This window comes from Diadema antillarum, unplaced genomic scaffold (genome assembly GCF_040938485.1).
Source record: "Diadema antillarum isolate AM-2024a unplaced genomic scaffold, OU_Dant_1.0 seq00001137_RagTag, whole genome shotgun sequence".
NCBI classification, from domain to species: Eukaryota; Metazoa; Echinodermata; class Echinoidea; order Diadematoida; family Diadematidae; genus Diadema; species Diadema antillarum.
Genome location: NW_027271949.1, coordinates 1,507,504 through 1,526,106, shown reverse-complemented (window position 1 = coordinate 1,526,106; position 18,603 = coordinate 1,507,504). Strand labels below are relative to the sequence as shown.

Here is an 18,603-nt window from a genome sequence, read left to right as displayed (position 1 = left end):
GGGGAAAGTGTAAGTATTTTAATCATGAGGAAATAGTTTGTGTGTAGAACAAATTAGACTTCTTTGGGACTTGTTAATCAAACGTATTACTATACTTGCATGTGGGTGACACATTTTACTTTTCTTTTCTTTTTTTGACGGGGGGGGGGGGGGGGGGGGTAGGAGGTAATATGGGGGGGGGGGGGGGGGTTGGGTTGATGTTTAGAATGTTGGAACGGCCGATAGGGTTGACTGAAATAACCAATGAGCATAGCATGACTGGTTGAAAACATCCTGTAATGTCAAATACTTTGACCTTCATTTAAAGGTTCAATTGCTGGACAAATCATCAATAACATTTCTTCTCTCAACACAGAAACATTAATGAAATCCTATCCAAGCAAACAACTCTAATCGAGGTACTTGCTCTCTCTGGACGTGCAGAAAGGAAAGTTTCAGAGATGATATCTCGACTTATTTATGATGTATGCTGCAATCCAGTACTACTGCCAGGATCCCCATGGATGCACATATCGCTTCATGGGGGCTAGATCCATAAATCTCAGTAAAACACCTCTGTAGTTGCACTGGATTTCTTTAAGGTTCATGGCTGGAATGATTTTGGAATTCAAGCCTGCACATTCTCCTATAGGGAGGAGCCTAAAAGAATATATATATTAAACTTGTGAACTTTGAGTAGAGGATACCAATACTGCGAAGAATGTGGAAGTGGAAATATCTGTCATAAATGGGAAGTAGATGTAGGCCTTCAAAATAGAAATCAGAAGAAGGTAACATGCCAGGACAAGGTGGTGGAAGGACAGCTGGCTTTGGATGAGGAAAAAAAAAAAGCACTAGCAAAAACAAATGTTGATTTAGATGGTTTCATTCGGCACATCCACTACTTAATCTGTCATATGGGAATAAAGTGATGGTAGACTCTACTTCTCTGGCACAATAACATTTTGTTGTGTACAGAGTTCTGGAAAATTTGAAGACTTCAAAGGTATATGGGTTTCGAGTAGTATAAGCACACCTGGAAACAGATATGATAGGCTTAAACTTGAATCCTTACAACGCTGCAATTACAGCAATGGATAGCCGTGTAGAACAAAGATATGTTTTTTTTAATGTCTTTTTTTAAATTTTGTTCCAAGCTACCACACTTGTTTGTTTGTCTTTTTTTTTTTTTAGGGGGGGGGGAGGGGGGCTCTTGCACGTACGTATACCCTGCCTCTTTTTCCTCCCCACCCCCTCCTCTCATCTCCCCCACCCTTGACCTCTAGAAGGAGCTTGATACTGGTCTGTGTTAATGTAGGAGTCCTCAAAATTTGTTGAATATCAAAGAAGTTGACTACTACTGAGCTCTTAAGGCATCGATTTGATGAAACCACTATCTATGTCTGATCCTGTGTCAATGATGTATTTTGTTCTTCCCAGTTTCATTCAACACCTCAATTTAATAGTTTAACTCATTGTCTCCAAGCTAGGGCAAGTCATCACATAATTTACAACTGGTAAATCTGATTCCAGCTGGTTATGGGTTAAGAGAACCAGGAGAGGTTGCTAGTCTCTTCATGCAGATATTACTAATGCAACTGTTGTTGTTGTCGTTGGATAGATATGTACATTCCAGTAAGTGCCCACAAAGAGACAACAATACTAGCGAGACCGGAATGCCAAGGCACACATTTTTTTTTCCTTTTTTTCAGAGATACTGAATGAGACAGCAAGGCCTCATACATAGATTATTTGAAATTCTGCCAGTTTACAAACTTGTTCCCTTTTTTCTGCTAGCCTTGCCTCAACTGAAATCGGCACTTTGAAAAAGAAAAAAAAAAACGGCAAGAGTTTACAGAGGAATGTAAATCACTAAAAAAAAAAAAAAGAGAGAGAGAAAAAAAAGGCACAGTCCCTCCCACACAAGGAGCAAAGACCAGCATGGGAATGACAAAATATCTTGCAAACCATCAGAATTGATTCTACCAGGATAGAAAAGGGTAAAGTGTAAAGGCATATAGACATGATTGTACTCTCAGTCATTCAGCTACCTGCATTCGTAAACTTCCTTGATGATATGCAGAAGCATATCTTGATGACAAATTTCAGTTGCAGTGGGAAGACAGTATTAAGGACATACAAATGAAGACTGAGATTTATGCATAAATCATATTTCTTGAATGAACTGGTGGAGTATACATGCTGATATAAACTTTCAATGATATTGACGCATGACAAAAAAAAAAAAAAAAATCTATTGTCAAAGATATTTTGACTTTTGCAATCTCTCTTCTTCATACAAACATCCAGAACTAGTCCACCAAATGCGGGGCACGGACTGCATCTAGCAAACTGCATGGCTGACATACCAGTTCATGGACAGGTCCATTTCGAATCGCTTTCTCCTGCTGAAAGTAACCTAGTAAGTGACACTTTAAGGTAAATTGTTTTGCCTTGCCCCTCAGGATATCTGTCAGGAAAAATTACCCCCAATTTACTCTCTTTTCTTATTATTCTCCAGTCTTTTGCATGTCAAAAACTGGAAAATTCAGTGTCGAGTAGCCTCATCTTAGGTTACAAGCTCATTAAAAGTCCCTCACAAGAGCTTGTCCAAAATGGTTTGATGTTTCTCATCATTTCTCTACTGTTCTCTTTTATTTCTAGCAACTTTTATTTTCAAATTGGAAGTATGACTCACTTCATACATATTTATGTACAAGTTAAACTTTACGCACTGAAGGCTCTTGTTTAACCTGTTGATGACGGGCTGATTTTGCTACAATACGTATTTCCCATAGACGCCTGCCGAGTATACCCGGAGACTAGTCTTAAATGGGTTAAAGAAGCCATTGCTCTTTGATCCTGCACAGGAACCCAGGGAACAAATTTGTTGTTGTTTGTGTTTAGCTTCATTTATCTCCCCCCCCCCCCCCTTCACTGGACAAAGAATGAGATAATGCAGTCTATAGTCTGTTATCACTTTGACCAATTAGGGTGATGTATGGCTCAATTTTCCTCACTCCGTCCAAACAGGTCTCCTGAGGGATGCATTAGTCAGTTCCTCTGAAAATGACCTTAAACTTTAAGGTGCACTAACAACCTTTTTTCTTGTTCCTCTACATGACACAAGGGACACCTGACCTACGTACTTTCTAGTTTTAATGTCATTGTTGGTCATCTTTATGATTCAGTTTCAGCCGACAAAAAACAAGGAATTAAGGACTGCGAATGTTATCTGCGAAGAAGAGCCATCGCCTTAATTCTCATTCACTTTCTAAATGTGATAGAGTTAAGTTTAAAACCCGCAGAAAAGGGGAACATTTTTACTATTTTAGTTTCAATAAGCAGCATCTCCTATAATGATAAAGGATTAGTAGAATTACAGACTGGATCGATCTACAAACAGTCAAGAGGATAGTCATTTCAAAATGCTTTGATGTATGTTTGGGTGAACAGAAAATGTCGCATCAAGAGGAAGCTAAACTAGAATGAGGCATGCCCTCAAAGTTTATGCCAATGGGGTAGAGCATCAACTCTATAAAGGCAGTGGAGATTCTATCAACGCAATGCCTTCATTCCAATGTAATCAGTAAAATTGAGTGCATGAGCCACTTTGGTACAGTGGATAACTTCAATATCAAAAGTATCATAAACATCATTCATCATTCACGAAAGCATGAGATAAACGAAAAAATTCTTCCCGCTTTTTTTTCTTCATCTTTCTCTCCCTTTCACTCTCTCATTTTCTCTTTCTCTATCTCTCTAGCCCTCTAACATTTTAACTTTTTTTTTTCTCACCCACAAGCCCAGTTCAGTGACCAAAGGATCATTAACATCATGGGCTTATGGGTCCCAACTCTCAGCAAAGCAATGCCATTCCCCCACCCCCCCCCCAAAAAAAAAAGTACTATCAGTGATATTTTGAATAAAAAAACAGTTTGATGAACTTCTATACAGTAAGAAAAAAGCGAAGAATTTCTAGTCAGGTACAACTGCCTCTCTTTCATTTTTTTTTTCTTTTCCAATTCCACGAAGAATGCATGATCTGGGGGTCATTGTACTGCATCCACTGAGGTAGTTAAGCTCAAACGGACATTAGCAATTTTGGCCACACACTCCGTCGATAGTCAGCCGTCTGCTGGGTTGACAATGTATAAACCTGTGGATTCCGGGTGAGTCAGACGAAAGAAAACTATAGAGGGTTGTGATTCCCGTTTGAATTTCTTGGGGGGATTTTTCCATTTCCAGTTTGGTCTCCCATAATACCGGTATCTAATATGTTGCCCAGAAGGTGTGTAGGTGACTAATGGAGCTAAAGCATATACACTTATTGAATGCAAATCTAAGCTTGTGACCAAGACTGTTCAAAGTTTAGTACATGTTATGCATCCAGGTTTGTCTCAAGCAAACTTCTCGCCAGTCAACTTTTAATGCATTTTTTCGGAAAATGCTCCTTCTTCTACCCCCTCCCCCCGCCCCTTGCTGGTCTGCCTTTCAGATCGCGAGCATGATATAAATTTCAAAGAGACAAAACTGATGTTCAACTCCTGATTTTGCATCGCATTCATCTTATTAACCCATTGAGGATGGACTGATTTTGCTATAACATGCAATTCCCATAGACACCTGCCAAAGTATTCTTGGGACTGATCTTGAATGGGTTAATGCAAGTCACAAGTACTATCAGAGAGATGAACAACAAAGGCAGATTTATGGCAATTGCTATACTAATGATACCTGCCCAAAGCAAACATTCCATTCTCTTCAGTCCTGCTATGCTCACATTGCTCCATATCTGATATGGATGTGGGGAATGACCTGGTAGTGACTGGGATTGCATTGGGTGCAGAAATAACCTTAGCCCTTTTTACACTTGTGTTTCTTAACCCTGTACTTTCTCTGACCCACGACTATCGTTAGTCCCATACCAAGTTTTTCAGCTTTTTACACTCGCCAATAAATCCCGTACTCAGCTCTTGTCCTGGGCTAAGGAGAAAACTGACCTTTTTACACTCATATTTCTTAGCCCCGTACTTTCCAAACCACATGAATATTCATGATTATGCTGTGCACTGTACAAGTACACGCACGCACCGGCAGCACTTGATTACCTCGTTTCTGATTGGTCAGTGGGGGGGTCGGACTTCGTCTCCGTCGCTCAGCCCCGGATTATTTTTTCGTTCTGTTTACACTCGCTTGCTTGTCACCGTAATTGCGGGGTTAGCACCACAATTGCGGTGCTAACCCTGCTATTTTGCAGGGCCAGATAGTACGGGATTATCGGTGGAACTAGCCCACTTTCACAAAAACAAGTGTAAACAGAAAGTGGGCTAAGGAAAGTCCGGTACCAACGGTGGGGCTAAGCCCCCCCCCCCCCCCCCCCTTAGCCCCACCGTTGGCACGGGACTAAGCAAAAATTTGCAAGTGTAAAAAGCCCTTTTGGTATGATGAGGGACACTGCATGTAAAAGATGTGGTAGCGTGGTGATACCAATGAGTGGGGAGGCTGGTCCGACTTTGATACATTAGAAAGTCCCACTAACGAATTGTATACCGCTTTATCATCGATTTCCATGTAAGTACACACACAGATGAAGAATCTTGCCTGGAGTCGACCATTACCAATAAGTGTACACACTATGCTAATTGGTGCACATAGGTGCCTATTCGCTGACAGGCATTATTCACAGTTTTTCAAATGTACCCCAGTGGACAGCAAGTGAAGATATATTCAATCACACCACCCATATTTCTTCATGTACCAGGTCTTTAACTCCATTCAATGACATTTGCTCCTGCGACAATTGCTCCCATGAAATATCTGCTCGCTATTAAAGCCAAACATAAAACCTACCCACAAACATAACCCCAACCCTAATCCTAATCCTTCCTTCAAACTAAATCTAAAACCGTATCACGAGATCTAACTCAACCCAAAGTCCTTACAGAAAATAAGAATGGAGCAATTGTCGTGTCATCCTTTAACTTATATCCAGATGCTCCTTACCGCCCATCCTCTACCCACCTCCCCACCCCACTCCACCCCATCCCACCACCACTCACGTTGGCCACATTTGTAAAGAAATCAAGCAAATAATGACTGTGTATATATGAGGGAAGAAAACCAGGCCTGTCATCATTCAAAAAGACCTATTTTGCTAGATACAATACATGTATTCAAACTGTAATTATGACTGGTTGCATCTCCGGTGATCTGTGACGCTTGGGTGAGCCCCTTACATTGCACACTTGGCCTCTCTCGGAAATAAAGCACCACTCGTAATCATCCCTAGACATCTGGCCTTGAAGAATTTTGGGGTACAGACACCAAATGGGCTTTTTCCCATTTGTAGTCACTGAATGTGTAATTGTGAATGATTTCAATGACAATTTAAAAGATTTTCATCCTTTCAAACAAAATGTAAAACACATCAAAGTCCTCGTTTTCATGAACACTGCCGAAGCCAATCTCACTGCGCACGTCATGTCACTCACACAAACCCGTGATTATAGTATCCATTTTCCCATCAGGACACGGAATATTTCAGAGGCCATATGGGACTTGACCCCCTGGCCCACTCAGGTAGAGATCAATCCCATAGATGACCTCTGCTGAGACTGGAAAGGACCGATAACCCCACATGCACAAGGAGAAGAAAAGAGTACGTAATATGGGGAAAAGATTTTGTGGGAGAAAAAGACGTCTCCCTCTATAACTTGAAATACATATTATGTAGACTTGAAGTTTTGGTGTCATTTCCATTAGAATTTAGACCTAGAGCAAACAAGATAGCAGTGGTGATGATGATGATGGTGATGGTGTTGGTGGTAGCTGTGGTAGAAGTGGCATCATTGTGGTGATGATAATGGTGGTTGTCATGAAGACAATGGAGCGGATAACATGGACAATGGTGATGATGGAAATTGAAATGACTCATGTTTGATAATGGTAGCGGTATTGGTAATAATCGTGGTAATTATAAAGATGATGCTAACATCAGTGAAGATAAAAAGAAATGTGGTGGTGGTACTAATGTCAGAGACAAAAAAAAAATTGCATTGGTAGTGATGATGAAAACTATGTAATAATCATGAAGTTTAATAATTGTTCATATTATATGTGACAAACATATGATAACTTCCAGTTCATACGACAGACAATGACCAATGGGAGACAATGTGAACATCCAGAATCCATATCCAAATCGAAGAGCAAAAACACATAATGCTATAGGGCCTACAGATGAAACAATGAACATACTCAAATGTATAACACAAAAATGCACAAGAGGATACACTAGTTGACAGTAAAGCCGGCAAGCTTTTTTAAGCTGCTGCCTCCAATACATTGTAACTTCCCCAGAGGAATAATACACAACGACAACATTAGGTCCCTGTATGCCATGGCTGAAAGGGATGGTACAGTTTCGGTTGAGATGGGGCTTCAGGTTTTCAACGTGTTTTTTATTTGATTTTTTTTTAGATAATGAGAAAGCTCGTATGAAATATGAAAGAGCATATAATTCTAAGAGGAAATCAAAGTTTATTTGATGAAAATTGGTTTTGAAATGGCTGACATACCCAAAACAAAGTGATCCTAATAAAAGGTGGGACCCACCTTTTATTAGGATCATTTTGTTTTACTTTGTTTTTGGATATCTCAGCCATTTCAAAACCAATTTTTATCAAATAAGCTTTGAATTCCTCTTAGCATTGTACGGTTTTTAGCATTCCATATAGTAGTTACTAAGTATCTCACATGAAGTTAAAGGCTGAATCCTCACCTCAACCACTACTATACCATCCCTTTATGCATCTGCACACACACAGAATGATGTTCTTCAAAAATTTGCCCTCAATTTCATGAAGGTCATGTATCACCATACTCCAGCTCAATGTCTTAGGATGAAGCAATACCCAAAGGAGGAGGGCATAAACAAAGGGGGTGTACCTCTTCTCTCATCAACAAGAAACAATACCCTTAATGCCACATCCTACAAACATGTCAACACTAACAACCCTCTCCCTGGATGATGCAGTCTTCGGTATCCAGGAGAAACTCTTGAAGGTGACGACGATGGTGCCTTTCCGCTGAGGTCAAGGCGGCGGCCTCAATGAATATGAAATATCATAAATGATGTCAGGGAGATATCTGAAGGTCATCGTGGGATCCAAGTTGGAAATGCTTTTAATATCAGTGAAACATGTGCGGCACATTGATGACCGCAAATTGCTAATGGGGTCAAATTTCCCTTGCGATGAAGATTGCTCAAACGCTATTACATCTCTCAGTAGTCTACATTGGTTATCTGGGCATGGCATCGATTAGCTCTATCAGATGTTTTCGATAAAGACCTGCCCACACAAATACATAACCAGTGTTAAACATTCTAGCAAAGCCTCTGCCGACAACTCCTCCGCCCCACCACCCCCCCCCCCCCGAAAAAAATCTAGTGAGTATAAAGGAAAAAAAAATAAAGATAGAAAAAATATGTAAGTCTTAGCACCAAAAGAGAAGTAATTGGGACTTGTGAGAAAAATGTTGGTGGAAAAGGGGTTGAATCTCAAAGTTGAAAGCCCTATCATATTACTTTATCACCGGTAGTTTAAATGCACCTTCGGGTAAAGTGTACATCAAACCAATGACCTGAATTAGGACGTCTCCCCCTCATTTGAACCTACATGTAATGAGCATGAGCTGATTTGGCTACAACAGGTATTTCCCACAGACACCTGCCTGATACTGGACTAGTCTTCGATGGGTGAACATTATGTACTGGAAGAGTGAAGGAGAATATTTAGGCATGCAATAAACATATTGTGCTATAAAGATGCTGATGTAAAAATGAAGGGCATCACAACATTACCATCCAAGTCATGACATGATAGATATCAGAGGTACCAGTCACCTTTTTATTCCAAAATGACCCCCCCCCCCTTTTTAGTCTTTTAGATTGTAACCATAGCTGGGGGGGGGGGGGGGTAGGGGTATTTTTTGGCAAATGTTTTGTACAATTATTTGACAAAAAAGGAGGTAGAAAAATTTTTAAAAGGCATCTGTAAACACAATTAGCTGCTGCTACCTTCATGGCATGTCTGCCTCTTAATGCTCCAAGATTTATTATCAGCATTGACACAAGACTGGCTATGTACAGTCACATTCTTGAACAAACGCTTGGGGTTATTTGCCTACACAGTACAAGCCCCTTTTCAAACAAGGGCAAAAAAAAAATGCATATAAAAACTCATTTTCTGTGAAGTTTACTCATAAAAAAATAGCAACAAAGCAATGGCAAGAAAGCACATCATAAAAGTTTGGTACAAATACACAGTGGAATCATGATTTGATTGGCTGAGAAGTTCTGGAGCTGGTTTCCTGGGAGATCAGGAGTGTACACATGGTATGGATCTCAGTGTGTGTACCTGGCCAATCACGGTGCTGTGAGCACAATCGACTCCGCCTACTTCCACATCCTCCTGTGAGGGGTGAGGTTTTGTGTGTGCATTTCAGCATGACCACACACTTGCGGTTTGCATGTGCAGGGCAGTGTTTGTGTGTGTGTATGTGTATGTAATACTAGTATACAGAGCACATGTACACAAGTCCCAGCACCAAACCTCAAGCTCATAAACTTGTTATGAGCACATGTGACTGCTTCACCCTTCAGTTTCTTCTCTGATGAGAAATTGGTATATTTACATCTGCATGGGCGTGCGCATGGTGACTCTTGGATTAAATCTATTCCAGTGTGCTTTCTTCATATCAGGAGTGTGGGAGAATTCCCCATTCCAAGTTCGCCCTGTGAGTAGCTGTCAGTGATACTTAGTGAAAATTACTGGAAAAAAAAAACAGTATCCTCACCAATGACCTCGGGAATGCATCACTCGCTCCGCCCTTACCTATAGCAATTGGCAGATCAAAGGAATCAGATGTGGGTTTTTGGTTGTTGAGCATAATCAACTGGAATATAAACAGCAAGTGAACTCTATATCTCTACAGCTGCTGTAAAGACAACCGAAGTAGCCAACTCTACAGATCATTTCAGCAAGTCTCTCTGGATGTCCATAGACACGATTCATTTTCCAAAGGGATTGAATCTTCAGGAATACTTAAGACTTGAGTCTACAGAGTACATGTATGTACCACATCTCCAGAGACAGATTTTTGTGACTGACATGACAGCGTAGCGAGGGAACATTGTAAAACTTTGTGTATGGGATGTTAGCAGCAGGTGAGTAACCACATGAATCTGGGTTTGATTTGATTTGTATACATATTCAATTCTAGATTTGCATTTCTATTATTTCTTTTGCACTTGTAGAACTCACTGTATTAACTATGTCATTACCCACCATGGAATAAACAAGAGACAACATCCTAAAAAACAAAAAGGTTACTGAAGGGAGATATTGATTAATAAAGCAAAAATGTCACATTTGGATTCAATGCTTGTGTGTTTCTGAAGCACTCTGACTTGTTTTTGAACTTTACTTAAAATTATGTCAAGAATTTGAAGCCATGAGCCTATCAAAGCATTTTCCATGTATTTATTTTTTTTTCAACAGATGTATTACTCATGTTGCTGTTTTACAGATCCTAACTATATTGACCAAAGGAGACAATTTTCATGTCCCTTGTATGGCTAGCCAGGCCATGATGGGTGTGGGAAGCCAGATCACAAGCAAGGAAATTTTGAAACACTACAGACAATTTATTCTAAGAGCAGAATTCAGTCGAACACATTATGTAGTTCACAGTGGTCATTTAATACGGTCATTTGATGCATTTGTTTATGCTGGCCTCTATTTCGGGTCACTCGTATTTCAGACGTGACTGACCTAAATATTCTGGACCTGCCTCTTTCCAGCTCCCTCCCCCCCCCCCCCAATTTGTGCTAGATACCTCCCTCACCTTGGCACACTTTATTTGCAAAATTAAGTGGGTTAGAGGGGTCCAGTTTTGAGACCAGTACCACTCAATAACTGCCCCTCCCACTTTCTGCAGAAGTTTCAAGAGCAGAAGTCAATGATTCTGGGGCAAATTGTACTTGGGGAAGATAGTGACAAATTGAGGTGGGGGGGGGGGATGGCAATGTAATTTCCCTCCCACCTTGTATATGCATGTAAGGATATGATGTACATTCTGAGAATTGACCTGATACACACATTTCTGTCAAAACTTATGAATTTTTATAGCCATGATTAATCATTTTAGTCATGTTTAAACATATTTGCTGTAAACACTGGACAGTGGCTATAACAATGTGCAATGTCACAGTAGTGGTATGATATACAGAAAATATAAACAGATTCCTTCTACACTTCCATATCTTTAATTTTTTTTATTTACCCTTTTTTTTAACAGGAAAGTACACTTGCCATCAACTTGTTATTTGAATATGTTACAGATAATATTCCTTCTCCCTTCTGAAAAAGGTACTTAGGTCACAGTGCTCTCTAATTAGTGCAGAAAAATAAAAATATTGAGTATATGATGTGTTCTTATGATTTCCTCCATTTTCCTGCATAGGTATGGGTTAAACTTCCCAGTACTAGTGCAAAAACCAAGAGAGGGAAAGAGATACACACACAAGATTAATCAGTCACAATTGTCGTGGTATGAGCAAACATACTTTGAACAAAGGCAAGCACTTTAGCTCTAATGCTAATTCCAGAGTAAAAAAAAAAAAAGAAGAAGGAAAGAAAGAAAGAAAGAAAAGAAAAAAAAAACCCAGTTTCATTAAGCCAACATGCCACAGCAAACAATGGAGCGCACATGAATGTCCCAATCTGCCCAGGCACTGCAAAGTAAACCCCTTGAGAGTGTCAACATTAAGACTAAAATTATTTGACCACAGTGTTGGACCATGGACCTTCTTCGCTGTAGGTCCATGATTAGACCAACAACCTTCATGTCTAGATTCCACTCACTAAATTAAGTATGTCAATACCACTATACTGTAGCAGACCATGAATGGTCTTTTAGAGTTACGGTTCTGAATAGGTCATAAAAAAAGAAAGAAAGAAAAATGTCCTATTTGTCTGTATACCACCTGCCAGAGCAATGTAGTCAAGATGCTGACCAGAAATAGATAATCTTATTATCAATAGGCGTTTTCACATCAGCCCGATAAAAATCCAAGCTCGAGATATTTTCCAATTTCCCAAGTCAGAAAATAGCGCGCTATTTCGAAACATCGGGCTGATGTGAAAACGCCTAATGTATCACCACTAAACTTAACCTGCCTCTATACATTTGTATATGCCTTTTTGTCATTATTACCAACATTCATTCTCCCCTCCCCCATCTGTAGAATGCCAGTGCCATACTGGAGCGATTGCCCAATGAATGCCCAACGAATTTGAAAATTTGAAAATATGTTTGCATCTTTTGCTAATACTAAAACATGTTTGACATTCTTTGTGTTCATCAGGCCTACCTATTCACAGGGATTCACAGAGATGTTTGAGATTTTGGACAAGTAAAAAAAAAAAAATGGCTCCAGCATATCTTTGAAAATACCTATGAATACCTATTAGGCGTTTTCACATCAGCCCGATAAAAATCCAAGCTCGAGATATTTTTTAATTTCCCAAGTCAGAAAATAGCGCGCTATTTCGAAACATCGGGCTGATGTGAAAATGCCTAATGAAGACAAAGAAGTTTATGGCAAACAAGGAAAATAGTCTACATTCTCACTCTTATTTACACATCACACACTGAAATTATGCACTGAATTGTAGGGGTGGGTAGGTGGGGGAAGCCTAAGAAAAGTAGCAGAAGGTGTCCAATAAATTAGACAATATAGAGATTCTTTTCTCTCTTTTCTATCAGTTGGATAAGATTTCTTGATATGCCTCCAGTACAAACCAAACATGTCAAAGTTGAAACTAATCATCACCACCCTATAAACCTAGTCCAGATTTCATTACACCATGTTTTCTAATCAGATTGTCTTTGCCTGCACTCTGCCTCCTTGTCGCCATGCGTACCAATATAGTATCATCCATCATGAATCTTCCAAAGTCTGATGATTATCGTTGCTGGCAGCATTCCGAGGGTTCAATCGCCGAGTCATGGCTTGGCGTCCATAAAGCTGATCACATTTGGAAACATGTCAAGACTTTTGTCATGTGATATGCCACATGATTGCACACAGGTTTTTCAAAACAGAAAAAAAAAATACATAAAACAAAAACATCAACATGGATACAGGACAATGGGAATTTCAAATGTAAAAACATCTACCAGTACTTCTGGTTTTAGAATCAAGTTTTTTTATGATTTGACAAGAACCCCCAAAAGCAGATCACAAGGTACAATTCTAATCCTAGCAGAGACATTGTACTTCATATGGTGACAGTCAAATACATGTTTTACTTGAATATGACTGAAGTATCAACTACCCCTTCTGTGTGAAGATGGAGTACAAACAAAATATGTATGGAAAATCACTGTGAGGAGAAAAAATGATCTCGCCAACATAAAGTCAAGCATACTTTATGTATACTTTGTATTATATGCTACTTCCTGTTTGATGGAAATGATAATAATTAAATTGAATTCAATCTAATCGCGCATTGGAATAAACCATTTTGACGGCATGAGCAAATAAAGGACTACATGTACGGTAATAACGCTGTATTCCTCCAGACATTATCAAAGCACATGCCCCCCCCCCCCCCCTTGATAGAAGAGAACAACTACAAAAAAGTCTTCATATTGACAGACAAATGGGCAGACGCCCTTGCCAACTCCTTACTTCCTTGCATGTTTCCTTTTCAAAAGAGAACAATTATTCTTCTGGGATGCAACATTTGGCGACACGGATGCGACGTGGAAAAAAGAAAACTAAAATTACCATACACCGACATGTTTGTTGATATGATTTCCAAGCTGACGCTCATGGGACAAGCTCCAACATTGATTATAAGGCATTTGATATGGTAGAACAAACAGAGGATACGAAAAAGAAGAAGAAGAAAGACATAATACTAAAGCAAACAGTCTGGGAGAGATAAAAATGTGACAAAAAATGCAAATAAAACCTTTTCAATAGGCTTTTTGGGGTCAAAATGGTTGGTCTGTTTATTTTGTCATTTTTTGTTCAGTTCTCTTCAATTTCCCCTCATGTGTCAGAGCTTCACAGAGGAATAAAAAAAGAAGAGGAAAGCCATTAATGGGATACTTGGAAATAGATATTGACTCTTTGCCTCCCTTGAAAAAAAGAAGAAGCTTTTCTCACGATTGTTCTTACCCCCAAACCCCTTCCATTCTCTTTCATGGTTGATACTTCTTGCCGACAAACTCCTACCACTCCTTGAAACTGATACAGGAAAATGAAGGAGGTGTATAAATACAGTGTAGGAGCTTGCATCATGTAACAGTTTCAATTTGCTTGGGGCACAACACTGCGGGTGGAGTTGCATACTCCAACCTACAGGAGTTAAGTGGAGCGTGAGTAGAACCAGTCGCAGAACCTTGTTTGGTTGCAAACCTGAACTTAACTATCAATCTCAAATAAAATGTGAGGAAAATAGGTGATACTTAACATTCTCAGTCATATCACTGTGTTATGGGATCATGGAAGTTCAATACAAATTTACAGTGTTACAAGATTGTGTAATCTTTGGGGGGAGGGGCTATATGTACTTGTACAAAATGTAATTGAACTAGTTTTTCTTCAGAAAGGATTCTCTTTGGTCCTGGCTTGTACATTATTACTCCTTTATATTTGGCAGAGGTTCTGAAAGTTCAAACTTTGATAGCTACAATACTTCTTACTTCATATCTTGGCAAATCAGTTCATTTTCTTTGAAGAAGAAAATGAAAAAAAAAAGAAGAAGAAGACCTGATTAAGAATCCCTCTAGAGCATTTGATCTGTAGAGTGAAAATCTCTGTGAGTGACTGGTTGGGTGCATCAACTTCTTTAGCAAAACAATCAAACAGTTCAACGAGGCATACTGAGTGCTTGCTCAAAAGATAATAATCACAGATTTATCATATCATTTCAATTTTGCCTTTTCAAAATATTATTCTTCTGCCGACTTCACAGATATTGCTCAGTGGACATCCTGTCTTTAACACAGGAATTGTTTGAAGTTTGTTTGTTTGTTTGTATTTTTGCCATGATCTTCTTCATTGCACTCATGAGATTGAGCATTGTATGAGATTTATGAAGCCCCCCACTTTTATCACAAACAGCTAGGCTTTGTCAAGCAGTATCCTTGGACTTGGGTGCAACTTGAGACACCTGTTGTTTGATTTAAGCTACTGCTTCTCTCATGGTACCAACTAAAACATGGAAGGGGAATATTTATGGCATGATGTCAGTGTGGAAGATGGGGCAAGAGGGGGGATGATGTCCCCTTAGAACACTTGACATTGTGACTTTTCAGCCGGAAGGGGGGTTTGGAATGTTTTCTTTCCATCTCTGTCCGGAAACAGCAAAATAGTGAAATGGTAGAAATTGGCAAACCTGACAGGACAGAATATATTAAGCCTGTTTGTCCAGTTGGTAGATATATAACGTTCGGGTAGATATACAATATGGGAACACCAAGAAATATTTTTCATATTAGCCCACATAGGTGATTCCTGTGTTGCTTTTAAACAATTCTTCACGGATTTTCAAAAGAACTAAAGAATGTTTCCATCTGTGGATGAGAGAAAAATAACAAGTATGAATTTCTAAGGGCCAGCTCATACAATGTAGTCTCTTACAGGTTAAAAAAGAAAGTGTCTCAATGCACAGAAATCTCTAGCACAGTAATGAACCAAGGAGTGATGAACATCATCGTTGTCATATCTTGCAGTGATAATTTCACATGGTTATGAAGGAGCAAAAAACAATTTCAGTAGTTCTGTGTTATATACCTATCAAAGAAAATAAATTGAACGCTATTGATGTGGTCTGCCACTGTATGTTTGCACTGATAGAGTAAGTAAACAAAATCATTCTTAGTGGAACATTTCAGACACGCTACAAGGAATTTATGAAGTTTTGAAGACATTTGGTACAAGCAGGGAGATGGAAGACAGACTATCTTCCACCTCCCTCATACAAGCCAGAATGGAAGCTCTGCTCACCAATGATGCAACAGTGATATTTTGGCTTATTCACATGGGTCAATTACAGGTGTCTAGAAAATCAGACTTTTACACTCATTTTATGGCATGAAACATTGGTCAAAAGACTTAACTCTGATGCAGAGGTGCTTTCTTGGCAGCCCTTCAAAACTAAAATGCTCAGCTCTTCATTCTCCTTCTTTTCCCTTCCCTCTCTCTAACCCCTTACTCCAGGTCATCTTGGGCAGACAGCTCTGGGGTTCTGCTGGTATCGAGCCAAATAACAATTCTCTGGTGGACTGGCTTTGAATTCCGATGTCTGAGACATTCACTTTTTAACATCCAAAGGACAAGGATTTCTCAGTACTGGCCAGCGATCAAGGGATTTGGACATCCTGGGGGGAAAAAAAAAGTTCAGCAAATTGGTCCTGTAGTTGTCAAATAAAACAGGAGTGACCAAGGCTGACCATGCAGTGTGTCTCCACAACTTCTGCCACCTTCTGGACTGAGAAGAGCTAATAGTGACCTAACGCTGAATAGCTACCCAGGGATGTCAGCGCAGTTGAACAATCACCGCTAACTTAGCCTTGTAGTCATCTAACCGGCAATGATCAGCAAATAAAAAACTTGCAGCTGTGAGGCAAGCTCGTGTGTGGTAGATGCAATCATTTTTCGAGGACCTTTTGGGCTCTCTTGACCGATAAGGAGTCCCTGAAATACCTGCAGTCAGCTGGAGTCATTCATGTTGCCTAAATTGTCTAATTCATGTCTCCTCAAAGGTTTCACTACACAGTAACGACTCCATTCATAAATCAGTAAGATGCCAGGTGTTACATCTTAGTTTCATGCAAGGATCTTGTCGATTCTGTGATGCAATACAGCGGATTAAATCAATAGTGTTCACACCGACACATTGACACAGCAGGCACAAGCTGAAGATTGCTTCACACAACTCTCAGAATGAGGAAATGCAAGATGTTATCCACCGTGCATTTCGCTGCCATGACATTGTGCCTTGCTTTTGCGGCATCGGTAGTGCAGACGGCAGATCCGAACACGTGGCCGAAAATACAACTTCCGCATATGAGAGCAGAAACTATTGTGAGCGTGCCCGCGGAAGGAACAGAGAATGTGGGATCAGAATTGCGAGTTGGCGTTGACGGAGAAAGATTTGATGTCGCAGCAATAGAACATAGTCTTTCATTTCAGCAGACCAGCGCCAGGAACTTGAGCAATACCCAAAGGACACGAGTGACATTTGAAGATGCTGAAAATCTGTTCAGGACCCCAGAGTTTCGAGGTGCAGCTGGAACGGAGTCTCATAGCGCCAAGCCTAGGAGCAAAAGGCACATCTTTGGGCCCGACAACAGGAGCAAAATCACGGAGGACTTCCAGCGCATCTTTCCCTTCTCGGCCGTGGCGCAACTGTCGACTGGATGCTCCGGAATCCTGATTGGTCCTAGACAGGTGCTGACCGCTGCTGAATGCATCCATAATGGACGCCGTTACCGTGGCAATGCAAAGAACTTGCAGGTGGGTCTGACAAAGACTGGCAACCATACTAGACGAAGGACGAGTTCCCAAAATGAAGTGTTGAGCGGCAGAGACCTGCACGGTTTGGAATGGTATGACGTGGAACAGCTCTACTTGCCAGATGGCTGGCTGACGCCCAGCTATGGCGAGCAGCAGGAATCCTTCAACTACGCTGTACTTGAGTTGGCAGAGGAGCATAATCACAACTGCATGGAGGTGGGAGTTAGCTCCATGCAAAACACGAATCGCATGCAGCGCATCCATTTCTCTAGCTTTGATGACTACAACCATCATCCCGATCCCGCCCTCACATACAGGTACTGCTACATTGTCGCAGACAGCACAAAGTACCTTTACGAGAAGTGCGACTCCACAAAGTCGTCCGTCGGTGCGGGGATATACCTCCGGCTGTGGGATAGTGATCAGATGCACTGGTCACGGCGTGTTATGGCCGTGAAGACATCACACACCGAGCGCATGAGAATCAAGGGCAAGAGACAAAGGGCTGGACGTGACGTGCGCCTAACGCTGCTCAATTTCGGTCAGATATGCTACTGGGTTATGAGAGACTTTGAGGCGTGCAGCCGTGGGAGAATAAAGGATGCATGTCTCATGGCATAGTGTGAAGCCATAGCCTGAGTTATATCATTAAACTGCAGAACTGATCACCTACAGGCAGCCACAGTATGATATATAAACTTTTCAGCATCTAATCTCCTTCATCAACGGAAAATTTGAGCATATCACTATTTAATGAAACTAATTCTTCAGGACAAAAAGACTTTACTTTCAGTGTATGTATTGAGGCTTGAATTGACCAATCCGTGCAGAAGTGACTACAATGCATGTTTCTATACAACTTGGCTGAATCTGTTTAAAGCCTACATGTTTTGATGTTGACTTTCTTGTAAACAACCGTTCACATTCTCTGTGTAACTGACATCAATATCTCTTCGTGAAATCTGTTGTTTATGATCCTACATTTGATAGTCGTCATGAATGTGGGCATCTCCGCTTTGCTT

At 40.4% G+C, this 18,603-nt stretch overlaps 1 protein-coding gene and 1 pseudogene across 1 annotated transcript; one reads left to right on the top strand and one right to left on the bottom strand.

Annotated features, from left to right (window-relative positions):
- LOC139744113 (neuron navigator 2-like) overlaps positions 1-18,603 on the bottom strand; it is a 367,146-nt pseudogene that overhangs the window by 157,246 nt on the left and 191,297 nt on the right.
- Positions 10,110-18,374, top strand: LOC139744123 (serine protease 23-like). Its single transcript, XM_071654579.1, has 2 exons — positions 10,110-10,210; positions 16,283-18,374. The coding sequence occupies exon 2, from the start codon at positions 17,009-17,011 to the stop codon at positions 18,200-18,202; it is 1,194 nt and encodes a 397-aa protein (XP_071510680.1). The 5' UTR covers positions 10,110-10,210; positions 16,283-17,008; the 3' UTR covers positions 18,203-18,374.

What these genes read in the sequence shown, in the direction of transcription:
- LOC139744123 (XM_071654579.1), top strand. Translation starts at nt 17,009, where the DNA reads ATGAGGAAATGCAAGATGTTATCCACCGTGCATTTCGCTGCCATGACA.